This window comes from Nesoenas mayeri (genome assembly GCF_963082525.1).
Source record: "Nesoenas mayeri genome assembly, chromosome: 18".
Taxonomy (NCBI): Eukaryota; Metazoa; Chordata; class Aves; order Columbiformes; family Columbidae; genus Nesoenas; species Nesoenas mayeri.
Genome location: NC_137566.1, coordinates 2,543,058 through 2,558,075, shown reverse-complemented (window position 1 = coordinate 2,558,075; position 15,018 = coordinate 2,543,058). Strand labels below are relative to the sequence as shown.

Sequence of the window (15,018 nt, the reverse complement as noted above, 5' to 3'; positions counted from 1 at the left end):
AACCGGCCTTGAGCGGCATCCAGGAAGCAATAAATTGTCCAGTTTTGAATGGCGGATACAGATCAAAGGGAATTAAACCAGCTGTTTCATCACCCTACAATATTATTTCCCTATCTGATTACTTAAAAAAAAAAAAAAATTAAAAATCCCATTGTTTGTGCCATACTAATGTTTAACATTTATTAGGGCAGTAGTGAGCCCTCTGGTTTTTATGGAGCCGTTTGGTGGCAGGTTGGAAGGGCAGCTCCCGCAGAGCTCTTGCGGGGGTGCAGCTCTTTGGGGGCTGCACACACCAGCAGCCCTTCCAGCCCCAGGTCTCTCCACCTGCGCTCACTCCTGCCTCTGCACTGCAAACCAGGGTCACGGGGGACCCTGTGATAAACAGAGCTAGAGAAGGGGGTTATCTCTGTCACACCAGCCTGAATGAGACCTGAGCAAGCAGCATCTCTCAGCCTTGAGAAATCACACGCTGCATCGGATGTCAGGCGGGTTCCTCTCCTCGCCTTGTGTACTCCTTGCATATCCTTCAGAGTCTGATGGGGACAAGGTGTTTGGCACTCGGGCCAGCTTTAGTTTACAAATGAATATATCAACATTGCTCCTCATCAGGCAGGAATGTGCTTCCCTCCCTTCTCCTCCACCTTATCCCCATCCCCTTCCCAGCAAACTTCCTTCCTCCTGTAATCTGGAGCGGAAACCTCGTCGCATATTTGACTGGCTCAGAGAAATCAGCCTGGTTTTCCCTGGCGTGACTTTGTGGCTTGAACTAGGGCTGGTCAGTCCCTAAGGCAGAGGAGGAAGAGGAGGAGGAGGAGGAGGAGGGCCAGGGCCGTGCTGCTGCCCGTCCTCAGCACAGAGCCACTCTTCCAGCCGGATGCTCCAATTGAGCTCCCAGTTGCTCGGCTGCCGTTTTCAAACAAACCGGCGTGTTTCTGGGCACGGGCCCAGGCTGCAGGCTCAGGTCCTTGAGCTGCCCCACACCGCGGGCCGGGGGGCACTGCTGCTGGCCCCTGGCCGGGGCTGGGAGAGGAGAGAGGTGTCGGTGCCACGTGAGGACAGCGATTTGCATCAAGAAGATGTTTGTTCCCTGGGAAATAGCCCAGGACCAGACCCTTCCCACCAGCCTGCCAATATGCAGGCACAGCTCCCAGGCAAATGAGTGTCTCACCGCTCACCAGGTGTCCCTCGCGGTGTGTCCTGCCGGGTTTATGGCTGTGTCACCCCCAGGACTGCCTCAACCCCAGGCATGTACCCACGGAGCCGTCACCCGACCCTCGGGCCAGGGCCAGTGGGCTGTACCGTGTCTTTTTGGGGGAACTACATGGCGGGAGCAGTGGGGTGATGTGTCCCCATCCCCAGGCCACCGCAAAGGAGTGACCATGCAGTGCAATGGACCACATGTCACAGGAGACACAGGCTTGAGCCAAGGCAGTTTGGTCCACGTGTGCCGGGCTGGAACGGGGACATCAGCCAAGGCAACGGCACAGGGCAGCGCGGCAGCACCGGGACAGGGGCAGACGGAGATCCCTGCATGTGGCAGGGACAGGAACAGCTCCGCACCTCCCGGGGGTCCCAGCTGGTGGCCTTTTGCCCAAACAGCATTTTCCCACTGTCAAAGACAGAGGCTGGATGTTAGGGGCAGGGTTTGAACACGGGAAGAGCTGCAGCATTTCCAGCGAGATAAGGACTGATGATGGGCACTAGAATTATTAAAGACCGAGCTGTGGTGTCACAACCCAACCTGCACAGCCCAGCACCACGTCACCACAGCCTATGTGCAGGGTCAGGGTCCTCAGCCTGTGTGCCCCCCGAGGACAATGACCACATGTGAGTTTATGACCGTGCTTGAGTCTCACTCAGGTCTCAAATCCTGTTTGTCACAGGCTGGGCGGGAGGGAACACTCAGAGCAGCATCCATGGTGTCATTTGCAGGAAGCGGCCGTCCCCAGCCTACATTTCCATGGCGGTGCCCCCCATGGTGTGGGTGTTCCAGGAGGAGGGGGAGGCCTGGAGTGTCTCGTTGCCCACAAGAGCTCTGCTCATGGTGCTTTGCTCCCTGCAGAGGACACGAGGCACCTGCACCCATGTCCTCGCGGCGTGAGCACGAGGCTCCTGGCACGAACCCCAGCGCCTGGCCTCAGGAGTTCTGCCCACAGGACGGGCAGAGGCTCAGTCCCCGGGCACCGCTCAGCTGCTGCTGGGGGCTCGTGGGTTTGGGATGTGCCGCGTTACCTGGGTGGGCAGAGCGCGAGGCTGGTCCCACGGCCGGTCCCCCGCTGCGAGCATGGAGCCCTCAGGCGGTGCACAGGAAGGTTTCTCCCTGATACCCCCTGGCAGCCCCCTCCCTGCTGCCCCCTCGCCGAAAGCAGCAGCCGGGGGACGAGTTTCCCTTTCCTCTCTCCCTGAGGTGGGTGTCTGCAAGGGAGGCCCTTCCCACCCAGCAACCACAGCCCCCAGCACCCCGGCCTCGCGTGGGCTCCCCTCCCTGCCCACATCCCGCGTCCTCACAGCCGGTGTTGGCCGAGCCCCACGTTTCCCCACCGGGGCTCTGGCAACCGCTTTGCCAAGCAGCCGGGAGGCAAAGCACCGGCGGGGCCGGCGGCGGAGGAAACCTCTGCGCTTCCTGCGGCTCGCAGGGAGCGGGCGGGCGGGCCGCTCTCCCGCGCGCCTTTCGCTGGGTCTGTGCGCTGGGAAGAAAAGCTCTCGTCTTTCCCACGCTCTCCGACACATTTTAATGAATTAAGTGGGGGCACGCCCCCTCGCCGCCTGCCCCGGATCCGTCCCCCTGGCTCCCTTCAAGGAGGCCTCCGGGGGTGGCTGGACGCTCGCTGGCTTGTCCGCCTGGCCAAGGGGATGGGCACTGCCCGCTTGGATTTTTGGAAGAGGGCTGCAAGTGCCCAGCCCCACACACCAGCGCGGCGCTGAGCTCCCCCGGCAATGCCGGCAGCAGCCATTCCTTCTCTTCTCACCCGCAGGTTCTCATGAGAGGGGGAAAATTTGGTCATCACATCCCCTGAGGAAGGGGAATTTGGTGTGCGCCTCTCGGCGTGACTGTTTGCTAAAGGCATCGCAGAGCTGGGTCCCTCTCCCCGCCTCCCGCTGTCTGCAGCACCCGTGCTCGCCACGGCTTCCCCTCTTCCCAAAAGAGAGCAGGCAGATCGCTGCCCGGGATCACTGGTTTAGCAGGGTCCCGGGGAGCCGGCACCGAGTGGGAAGGACAGGGACCCCCGCGCCCGCCGCCCCTGCGCAGCCCCTCGCCGTCGCTGCGCGGGGAGCCTGGCCCGGCCATACCCCTGCACCCGGCTCCTCTCCGGTTACAGAGCTGGGGCGCAAATTGGAACTGAAATGCAGGGTTTCAAACTGCCTTTTTATTTTCCTTTTTTTTGTTGTTTTTTTTGCTGTTTTCCCTTCCTCTCTGGCGCCGTTCCCAGGCCGAGTCCTGCCCCCACCTGCCAGCCCTGAACATTTGCGTGGCTGGGTCCCTGCCCAGCCTCTTTATTTTTCTCACCAGTGTCACTGGTAAATGCAGATTTGCTTGCAAGGATGTAACTCTGGCCAAGCCCCAGACCGGGGAGGTGTGAGCAATTCCCACTCTCCCACGGCTCACTGAGAGGTCTCAGCACCTCACGGGATATGGCCCGTAAACACTCAAAATCAGCTGTCCTGGGATGTTTAGGAGGGGAAAGGATGGGATAAGCCAACAGGACTGGAGCCCTCATGCCCAAGCCACCGCAGCCATCGTGCTGCCCTGCTCCAGCAGAGCCCCTGCACAACCCTCCACTTTCCCTTGGCCGGTTTTGCCGCGGTGGGTTCGGCAGGTTTAGTGCTTGGACTCCCCAGTCGCTGTGGCGCAGCTGCTTGCACCGCTGAGCAATGCTGGGCCCCTGGGCACAACTCCCCGTGAGTCACCACGAGTCAGGGTACATCCCACTGCTCACCCCGCAAAGTGACATGGGCGAGAGGACAGAGCTTGCCACTACTGTGCCCCACTGCCACCACAGCTGGGGTGATGGGGGGCAGGCCACCACCTCCTGCCCAGGACGGGTCCCTCGGGGGGACAGGACAGGCAGAGGGTGGCTTCTCTTCACTGTCCTCAGCAAACTTGGCTCCTGCATGGACCCCAAGGCCCCGAGCCCACCTCCATGCCCCGTGCCAGCACTGTGGGGGCTCCAGGCCTCAGTGGCATGGGGATGTCCCGGGAGAAGCTGCAGGGACACCGGACACAGACGGGAAGTGTCAGCAGCCCAGCAGCCGCAGTGCTGTGCCGGCCTCAAGCTGCCGACCACGATCCCATCCCAATCACCCCAGTTCCATGAGAACAATGTGCTTCAGTGTGCTCACATGAGAAAGATGTGACTGGGAGAGCTCGGGCTCAGGGAAACCAAATGGGCTGAGACTTGAAGACCAGACAGGGCTGGATGGGGATGGGGATGGGGATGGGGATGGGGATGGGGATGGGATGGGATGGGATGGGATGGGATGGGATGGGATGGGGCAGGAGATGGGGATAGGATGGATGGGAGTTGGATGGGGCCAGAGATGGCATGGGCATGGGATGATGGTGCAGATAGGAATGGGATGGGGATGAGAAAAACTATCTGCAGAAATTGACCCAGAGAAATGGACTATTATGTGAGGAGAAACAGGAGCTGCTCTGCTGACTCCTTACAGCTGAACCAGGCTGGTTTAACCTCATCAAAGAAAGCAGCAGAACCCAGCGAGGGCAGGAGCAGAGTCCCAGCCCCAGCCCCAGCCATCCCTGCCTGCTGTGTTTCCCTGACTACCCATGGGACAACGCCATGGGGCAAATCATGCCCCGAGCCCCTGGCGACTGTCCTCCAGCTGTGTGATGGATGGCTCCAAGGCGGCATTTCATCAATTGGGGCTGAATTTAGCAGTTGGCTGATTTCTCCCTTTCCATCCCCAAATGGACGTGCCAGCACAGCCAGGTGACAGCAGCTTGCTGGCCAGCTGCCCTCGGCGCGGCTGCTGTCACCTCATTTTACGACACGCTCCTTCCTTTCTTCCCGCACCTCCTGTCCTGCTTCAGCCGACCAAATGCCCGGCAGCCGCAGCGAGTGCCGGCCCAGGGCTGCTGCTCCCCAACAGCCTCTGCCGTTTGCTCTCTCATGGGCCAAACGAGCGCGGGCAGGGCCCCCCAGTGTGTTTTTGGGTCGACGAACTATTTTCATTACCTTTGTACCCGTTTTCCTGCCTACTCGTGGTGTCCACACCTCCCGGTGCTGCCACCCCAGGAATCTGGCCACAAGCTGGGCAGCGGATCTGACTCCAGATAAAGTCCCATGCGACTCAACTGGGTCACTCTGGGGCTGGCGGGACCTGCTGGGGGCTGAGTCTTCTCTCCTCAAAATCAGTTCCACTCATGGATCCTCCAAACCTCCTGCAGACACCCTGCGTGCCAGGGGGGCTGAACCCCCCCATCCCTGCCTGTCACCTGTCCCAGTTTTGCTCACAGGGACACAAAGCCCCAGCAAGAAGGGTGTCACCCCCAAGCTTGAGAGTGTTTGCAAAGGACTCCCCGCAGCACCTTGGTGAGCCCCATCCCCGCAGCTTTTGGGGCCACCGGCTCCCGGACGGGGGGAAGTGAGGAGGCGGCGGGGAGTGGTTGGGGACGGGCACAGCCCGGGTGCAGCACAGCGCGGCGGGGCGCCTCGACTCGGCTCGGCTCGGCACGGCTCGGCTCGGCTCGGTACGGCTCGGTACGGCTCGGCACGGCACGGCTCGGCACGGCACGGCATGGCTCGGACGTGCACGCCTGGGCGGTGGTGCCCCCTGCCGAAACCCCGAGCCGAGCCGAGCTGAGCCGAGCCGAGCTAAGCTCAGCCGGGCCGTGCCGGCAGCGCCCCCCATCGCCCCGCCCCGCGCACTCCCGAACCGGGGGAGGGGGGCGTGGCTTCTTGCTGCTTTCCCGCCCCTCCCCGCCCGGTCGTTCCAATGGGCGCGCGGTGGCGTGGCCCCGCCCCTCGGCGCGGCGTCACGGCCGTGCCATTGTTATGCAAATAAAAGGGTGGGTAAAAGGCGCGGCGCGGGGCCAGCTCCGCTCCAGAGAGGCCCGGGCGCGGTGGAGCGACGAGCGGGGAGCAGCAGCAGCAGCGGAGCGGCGGGGCCGAGGCGGCGGTAGCGGCCCAGCAGCAGCAGAGGCCCAGCAGCAGCCGCCACCGCATGCCCGGGCGGGCGGAGGCGGCGCCGTCCATGCGGGACGGCGGGGCTGAGGCGGCGGCATGAGCCAGAGCGAGGTGTCGGCGGCGCCGCCGCCCAGCCAGCGCGTCTTCCAGGAGGCGGTGCGGCGGGGCAACACCAAGGAGCTGCAGTCGCTGCTGCAGAACATGACGAACTGCGAGTTCAACGTCAACTCCTTCGGGCCCGAGGGGCAGACGGCGCTGCACCAGTCCGTCATCGACGGCAACCTGGAGCTGGTCAAGCTCTTGGTCAAGTTCGGCGCCGACATCCGCCTGGCCAACCGGGACGGCTGGAGCGCGCTGCACATCGCCGCCTTCGGGGGCCACCAGGACATCGTCCTCTACCTGATCACCAAGGCCAAATACTCCGCCGGCGCCCGGTGATGCCGGGGCCACCCCCCCCCCCCCCCGCTCCTCCGGCCGCCAAAGCTGCTCCCACCCCGGCCCGGGGTTTATTTGGCGAAGATTTGGGGCCCCACGCAAAACACGCCACCGTTTGCCTGCTTTTGTTTTGTTTTGTTTTTCCTCCCAAGGGTTGTTTTCCTACTGTAACGTGTTGGTTTTTTCTTTTATTTTTTTTTTTTCCATCTACCTCGGCTGCACTCACAGTATTCACGGTTTGAGTTTGACATCTGGGCAGATGCTTTAAAGGCTCCCCCGTCACCTCCCCGCTAATATTTAATCCTCCCACCCCGCTCCCCTCGCTCCATCCGATTTAAAGTATTCTGGCTCAGAACCGAATTTCATTTCAACGCTCCCCGAAGCGCCTCCCCCGCCGGACCGAGGGCCGGGTCCCGCTGTCCCGGAGCGGAGGAGCCGCCCGGGCTGGGGCTCCGGCTCCCGCCGCCCTTCCCGGCGAGGAGCTCCGGGAAAACCCTCCTCCTCTTCCATCTTCTCCCAGTGTTTTCCCACCAGATTTTTTTATTTCGAGGCGACTCCATTGGAATATGACACTTTTTTTTGTTTGTTTGTTTTCCCACCCCGATCGCTCCTTTTTTTGTTGTTGTTTTCTTTTGCGCTGGGTTTTCTGCTTTGGTTCTTTTTCTTTCGGGGGGGTGTCTGAAGAAAGTCCGTGTCCTCACCCGCTCCTTGAATCCATTTAGCACGTGTGAGATCCCAGGAAAAGACATTGAGTCCTTCTGGTTTTGTGTGTAAAGGGGGATTAGTAAATCCTGGACTTATTATTTTTCCTTGAAAAATAAAGTGAAATAAACTCTAGAGGCAGAGGATTTGCTTTTGCACAGAAAGGGGCGCGAGCGCTCTCTGCTGCCTGGAGAGATGCCGGAAAACTACTGAAAAGAGTTTGGGAACTTATTTTTTCTTTTGGTGAAACTTGGATAACACTTCTCAATGCAGAACGATCCATTTAACGTGTGTAGATTCACCCTCCTTTTATATGATATATATATGCCTCAATATATATATATATATTTATAAAAGAAAGGGAGGAAGAAGAGGAAGCCACCTGAAGTCGCATTTTGAAGTGACTGCACGTATAATTGCGAATGCTGCTTTTTATCGCTATGGCACAAGAACATCCATTTGGAAAATGCGGAAGGTTTCAGAAGTCTCCTTTCTCCCGCTGGTCTTTCAGCCCTCTGCTCCTCGTCTGCACTAAACCATCCGTGTCACTGCCGTCTCCCCGCTCTCTCCTCTCTTGCTCCCCGCATCCCAACCATTATGATTAAAAACAGAAAAGAAAGTAGTTACCTGCTGGTTTATTTGGGTTGTGTCTTAACTATTTATCATGTATGTATATATTTGTGGGTGAAGATTGTGAGCCTGGTTTTGTTTGAAGCTGGTGGCGAGTGTTTCAAAAATGTGGTAAAACTTGAGTCTGCCGTTATTTCCCATTGCACTGAATATTCTGCTTTGTCTCTGGTTTCACCTGCAATTTGGTTTTGGTTTTTGCCACTTCAACGATTTGAGATGATCTGAAAAAGCTCCAGCTTTAAAGAAGAAGGAAAAAGCCCTGTTGAGAACATCTACTGTTAATGCTGTAATCTGCAAGGAACTGCTTGGCCGACGTCTTTCTGTGAGCATGGAAGGGGGTGTCCAGCACTTCCACTGGTGCTTCTGTGCGATAGTTACGGGGTGGGAACAAGATCTTTTCTAGCAAGGTTTTTATCGTCGTTACCAGATGGTTGCACATTTGTATATTTTCTTTGACTAAATGGATTTGCCACGATGAAATGTCATAACATTTATGACATGGTATTAAAAAGTGTATTGTAAAGCCAAGTTCTAGATGGATTTTTAAAAAGAAATCTTGGTTATAAACCCAGTCTAAAGGGAGCTCTGTCCAGTGTTGTAAAGACAACATGATGTAACCCATATTTATATTTTTATAAAATACCTATTAAGACTGTGAATCTCCTGTATGAATTGCTGGGTGAGTTGTTTAAGAAAAGTATTGTTCCTTTCCAGCCTCCTGGAGCTTTAGACACGCTGAGATTTTGGGAAACTGTACGTCGGGGAAGGGGGTTTGCTCTGAAATTGTGAGTTGATGTATTTTTACATCCCTTTGTATTTTACTGAAAAGCTGCTGCCCTTCCTAGTCCCTAGAGTTTCAATGTTCTATGCAACCCCCACGCCCCCGTCTCTCTTGATCCTGAGAAGTAAAAGGGATGCAGATTGATTCAAATTGAAATGAGGGTCCCCCCGCCCCCCTTGTTGGCTCATCGTGCTGCTGACCCTTCACGCCAAAACGGGGAGAACAAGGAGAACTAAAGAGGCAGGTGGGGGAGGCTCTTTCGTGCATGACTGGTCCCCTTCCGGCAGTCATCTTTTTAATTATTATTATTATTTTTGTAAGAAGAATATATTGATAATGTCAGTGAAATAAGCAGACATTGAAGCTGATGCACAGATTGCTCCAGAAAGGAGTTTTTCTGTAGATTTTTCTGTAGATGCGAATACCTTTTTTAATTATGTTAATTAATGTTAAGAAATTTTAGGCTTATATTGAAGCTGTATGTGGGTCACTATATGATCATTTCTAACTGGATAAAGTCTGTACAGTACAGCATATTCCTGAGTGTATGATATAGACGTGTAGCCCCAGAGTGCGAAATTTATAAATAAATTTTTCATTGATCTTTTTATAAAAAAAAAAAAGGCTTTTTCGTTTGTTCTTTCTCACGTGGTTGTGGGTGATGCTCCCGTGGCGGGGGGGGCTGGTTCCTGTTTCAGTGCCCAGACCTGCAGCTCTTTTGGGGTTAAATGTGTCTCCAGAGGGTGAGGGTTGGGGTGGGTTTGGGGAGGCTCCTGGTTGATCCCATCCTGGTGTCTGAAGGCTGGTGGAGCGGTGCTGGCTCAGCCCAAGGTGGGTGCTGGGGGTTGTGCTGGTCCCAAAGTTGCCAGAGGAGTGAGATGGGAGCCCTGGGGTTGGTCCCAGCCTGTGAGAATGGGGCAGCTCTGGTTCCCAGCGAACCTTCTGCGCTGGGTTTATTTGCCCCTGGCCCCCAGCAAGGGTTGGAGGTGACCTGGTCCTTGCCATCTCTTGGGCTGTGATGCTGGGGTGACCTCCAGTTAGAAACTGCTGGTGGCTTCAGCCACCCTCTGGAGGGGCACGGTGAGGGGTGGGGTGAGTGTTGGGGTGGGGTGAGGGTCTCTGTCCCCAAAGGCGCCTCCGTCTCCTCGCGTGGCCCAGAGCAGCCCAGTGCCCGTAGCCTGAGCCCGGTGTTCCCAGCAGGATCCAGCTGTTGGGAGAGCAGGGGCAGCCCCCCGCCTGCGCAAACTGCAGCACAGGGTGCAGGGCAGCTCCCGCACTGCCAGCACTGTGGGGTTTTGAATGAGGCTTTTTCTATATCGATAGTTTTGCCAGCTCTGGAAATGCCTAAATGCATGGGTAGTTTGTGCCGTGCCAGGGTGTGGGTTCCCCAGGGTGCTGGGAGTGCTGTCCTGCCAATGGCAGTGGGGAGGAAACCTGGAGAAAAGGCCCGGTGTGACCTCTCCAGGTTGGCCAACACCGCTGCCGTGTGCCAAGCCCTGCGCCATCCAGCGCCAGCACGGGACAGTGCCTGGGACGGCCGCGGTCCTGCCCGGGTTGCCCTGAGGACACGCAGCCCGCCCAGCAGCAGCCCAGAGTGGGCAGGTCAGGCACCGAGTGACCAGTTGGCTTTTAGCAGGAAAAAAAGATAATGCCACAGCCATCAGTCACGACCGCTGGTGGTCCTGCAGGTTTGTCACCCGGTGTCTCACAGCAGCCTCTGACTGTGGCCAGATCTGCGGGCTGTGTGTGTGGGGCTGGCACCGCTCCCCTCTCCCACTGCAGGACGATTTTGTCCTGCTTGGGCACGGCACGACACCGACACACAGGCGAGTGTCACCAAACCTGCCCCCACCGAGGGGCTCACCGGGGCCCTGTGGGGTTAGCCCTGCGGGTGCGGCTCACCCCCATCTGCATCCCTGCCCTTGGCATGCTGTATAAAGCTCATCCAGGCCCCCACTTTGGGTGCCGCAGGGCCAGGCTCAGCCCCATGGCTTCTCCCGGGTCACTTTGTCCCAGGGACCCAGCCACAACCCCAGGACAGGTTTATCTGAGGAAACTCAGCATTCCTGCACTCTCCTCCGCTCTCCTGCGGCACACGGAATGGGCTGGGGCCTGCGCAGCCCCTGGGCAGGGGATTTGGGTTGGGAGGTGAATACAAATCGCATCCCCACAACACCACCCAATGTCCCTGGGCTCCCGCGTGTGACAGCCCCGGCAGCGGGGACGCACGAGGGTGCAGCCGGACCCTGAGCCCCGTGCACAGCCATGGCCACCCCGCTCCGCAGCTCCTTGCTGCAGAAACCCCGTCCAAGCAATCTAGGAACTGCAAAGACTTGCTTTTTTTCATGTGTTATTTTTTTCCCCTTTTCTATTTTTGTTCCAATAAAACAAAAAGGATTGTTTGGTGGCGTAAGCACATTCTTCTGGACTTTTTGCGCGTCCCTGGCTGCGCGTTTTTGTCCGCCGGCCGCATTACGTACGTCCAAGAGAAACCAAAGCAAGAATTTGAACTTTCAAGTGCTTCCTGCCATTGTCTTTTGCTTTTGTTTGTGCTACTGACTCCAAACCAGATGGATCGGGCTCCCCTCCGGCCGCGGGGGTGATTGGAAGTCAACACAGCGCGGCGAGGTTTGACAGCTTTGTCTTCTCTTCTATCACCCTTCATCCGTCAAGCCCAGCCACCGGAGCTGAATCGACCAACGCATATGGATGGGGGGGAGGTGGGATTTTATTTGAATTTCAGGGAGCTTAACACAGTAAGGAATGAATGAGAAAGAAAGACAGCGAGCGGGCGAGCGAGAGGGGATGGGCTGTAATCAAAATTCAGTACATTTTAAATAGATGCTTTGTTTGGCACTTGTATGACTATGATAATGGCGCAGACTGCGGATCCGAATAGGAGTTACCTTTTTAAAAAGAAAAAATCAGAGCAGCCGCTGCTGTGTGCTGGGGAGGAGCGGGCGGCAGGCTCTGGCCTCTTCTGCACCGTTTGTGTTTTACCCCTTCTCAATGCTTTCTGGGCTCCATCCCCACCCGCAGGGTGAGCCCCCACTGTGGGTCGATGGGTGGGTGGGTTGGGGCAGGGGGTGGCCGGGCAGGCGGTGCTCAGCAGCGCTGGAGGTCCTCAGCATGTCGCGCAGGATGGCACAGCTCATGGTTTCAACCCGTTTTGCTGTGGGCTCAGTGCACTCAGTGCTGCTGTGGTGTTTGGTGCTGGGACTCACTGCAAAGGTCCTGGTCCCCAGGATCCTTCCCAGGCTGGTGCTGGAGCTGCCACACGGAGTTTGGGGTGTTCCTGCAGCGTGCATGGCCCCTCCGTCCCGCTGCGAGGTGGGAGCCGGGGTGTCCGTGCCAAACCCCCATGTCATTCTGCAGAGCTCCATGCTCGGGGGGCTGTGTCACCCCAGGGATGCTCCCAGGTCTGAGATGCATCAGCACAGGGACCAGAGGTGGTTCCTGCTTCCCTTTGGTGGCAGCAGGTGTCCCCGGGAGTGACAGCACTCGTCGTGGAGGCAGGAGAAACATCTCTTCCCAGAAACTCTTCAGCCACCGTGTCCCCATGTCACCACAGTACCCATCTCTTGGGGTGCCCAGGTAGAGGTGACCTCTGGGTCTCACACCAGGTGGGATGCAGACCTGCGGGTGCAATGTAGGTTTTGGCTTCTTCATGTTGGCATGTTTCTCTTTGTGACTCTAAAGAAATGTCAGAGCAGGGCAACACCCTGGTGTGCCTTGTTTTGAGAAAGGCGGTGGACGGGACTAGTGTCTAAAGGGCTGGAAGGCTGCGGGGATGGAGGGATGGCTGGGGAGCAATGGGGAATGGCTGGGGAGAGCTGGCGCAGAGCACTGAGGACGTGGAGGGTGCTTGGGCAATGATGGGAAAATAGAGGCGATGGACTGAGGGAGAGGTAGAAGAACGGACAGAGGCAAAGCTGGACTGCTGGACGGATGACAGGCTGGGGAACAGCTGGGACAACTGTTTTAGCTGGAAACTCCTCGTCCAGCCTGAATCCAACAGTGTTCTGTGGCAGGAGCATCTCTGAGCGCAGGCCAAGGAGAGCAGCACCGCTGGCAGCGCTCACGAGGGGCAGAGCTCAGCACAGCGGAGCTGGGGGTCTCCTGCTGCTGCTTCCTGGGAAAAGGCTCCCCAGAAGGTGCCTCCCCTTCCCCCCGGGATCTGGGCAGTGGCCCCGGCAGCCAGCAGTGTGCACGGGGCACAGAATGGCACCCAACAGCACCGACTGTTGGCTCCAGCAGGCTGTCCTGAGCCACAGCACCGGCAGATCCACCCTCCTCATCTCTGGTTGCTCAGAGAAGGGACCGGAGCTGGTGAGGGGCTGGAGCACAAGTGTGATGGAGCGGCTGAGGGACCTGGGGGTTCAGCTGGAGAACAGGAGCTGAGGGGAGACCTTCTGATCTCTGAACTGCCTGAAAGGAGCTTGGAGCCAGGGGGGTCGGGCTCTGCTCCCCAGGAACAAGCGCCAGGAGCAGAGGAAACGGCCTCAAGTTGCGCCAGGGGAGGTTGAGGTTGGATGTGGGAACAATTTCTTCCCCAAAGGGCTGTGGGGCATTGGAACAGGCTGCCCAGGGCAGTGCTGGAGTCACCAGCCCTGGAGGGCTGGACAGACGGACATGAGGGTCTCAGCGACATGGGTTAATGACATCTTTGGGTTAATGGTTGGACTCAATGATCCTGAGGGTCTTTTCCAACCAAAATTATTCTGTGATTCTATGATCCAGCCCAACACCAACCAGCTTCACTTTTGTCCCAGGCAGGAGGGACTGGCCATGGCTGGCACTGCTGTCCCCCGCCATGGTGTCAGCCCCGCCGCAGGCCTGGGGACCCCAGGGTGCCCAGCACAGGGTGCAGCACGGAGCAGAGTCAGAGCTGACCCAGCGAGCTCGGCCACATGTGGCCCTGGCCAGAGGGACATCGGCCAACAATGGCTGCCACCTCTGCCGAGCCTCTGCAATGGAGGTTTGGATGGTTTGTGCCCTGGGAGGCGAGGGCACATCGAGCAGACTCCTGGCTTATAAAACCGTAGAGAGCATCTGCCTGGAAACAGCAGCTCCGCGGCCTCCCCGCCCTGCACTGCAACCTCGGGTCATGTTTTCTCCAGCTGAAAAAGCACTTTCTTACCTATGCCTAGTCAGCAGCAATGCTACTGCACATAATGCAATTGCACGGACTCCAAATGTGCCCAGAGCTCCCCAGGTTCGCGTCCAGGAGCAGACCCCTGCCCGCACAGCCCCGCTTGCTCGGTGGGCTCTTGCTGGGATGTCTCAGTGTGGTCATCCCCCTGTGAGCAGGGGCAGGGGCGGTGTCACAGCTCCCTGGACACCTGGTTGCCTTTACTTATGCCCAAAACAATCACGGGGTGGTTGGAGGGGTCTGTGGAGGAGCAGGGGCTGCCCCTGCTGCCCCCTGCCCTGCCCAGCCTGCCCCATGGAGCCCAGTGGGATCCTGCAGCAGCCCAGCACCTCTGGGAACAGCCCGCTGCTGTGACACTTGCTGGGTACAGTCCCTGAATGCTTCAGTTCGGAGGTCACAGCTGGGGACCTGTGGCTGCAGGAGGCTGGTGCACCCCAAATCCCTGCAGGAAGAGGGGTGCAGGGTGCCCGAGACAGCTGGGCTGTGGGTAGAGGAGGGTGCTGGCTCAGCACCCACTGCCCTCCATGTCCCCATGAGCAGCGCCAGGATCAGGCCCTCGCCCCCCAGCACAGCACCCGGCCAGGATGACTGTCCCCAGCAGTTCCTTGTGTTTCACCCTGCTCACATTCACAGTTACAGTGACAACTCTGAGCCACCCCCGGCCCCTTTTCCACTCACAACTCCCCCTCATTCAAAGCCTCTGTCCTTTTAAGCTATTTTTTTCCCCTCCTATTCATTTCCCGGCCGCCTCTATCCTTTTCTCTTGCCTAGCCCCTCTCCCGGAGCAGCTGCTATGCTAATAAGCATGAGGCAGAAAAGGGAGCAAGCCTTTGCAGTGGCTGGGGAGGAGAGAAAGACCCCAGAGCCCTCCAAATGCTAAATAAATCCAAGGCTGGAGCAGCATCCCTGAACAAAGAGGCCTGGCCTCCTCCCTCTTTTCCCCTCTTCCCAATTCCACCACCTTTTCACATTCAAATCCATTAAACAGCGAGCAGAAAGACCCTGAGTATTCATAGCATTGCATTAAAGAGAAAGCCCCGTGGTCCCTCTCCACCCCGGCCGGGCGGAGGGAAGGGCTCCATCCATCCCCGCGGGCTGCCGGGGGCTGCGGGCTGGGAACCGCCCGGGACAGAAGCCCCGGCTATCGCACACGGAGACCCTTTCACCTGTGT

At 58.1% G+C, this 15,018-nt stretch overlaps 1 protein-coding gene across 1 annotated transcript; it reads left to right on the top strand.

The window, feature by feature from the left end:
• Positions 1-6,080: 6,080 nt before the first annotated feature.
• Positions 6,081-6,633, top strand: NRARP (NOTCH regulated ankyrin repeat protein). The gene has a single exon (XM_080356154.1). It carries the CDS (start codon positions 6,243-6,245, stop codon positions 6,582-6,584), a length of 342 nt encoding a protein of 113 aa, XP_080212280.1. The 5' UTR covers positions 6,081-6,242; the 3' UTR covers positions 6,585-6,633.
• The last annotated feature ends 8,385 nt before the right edge of the window (positions 6,634-15,018 follow it).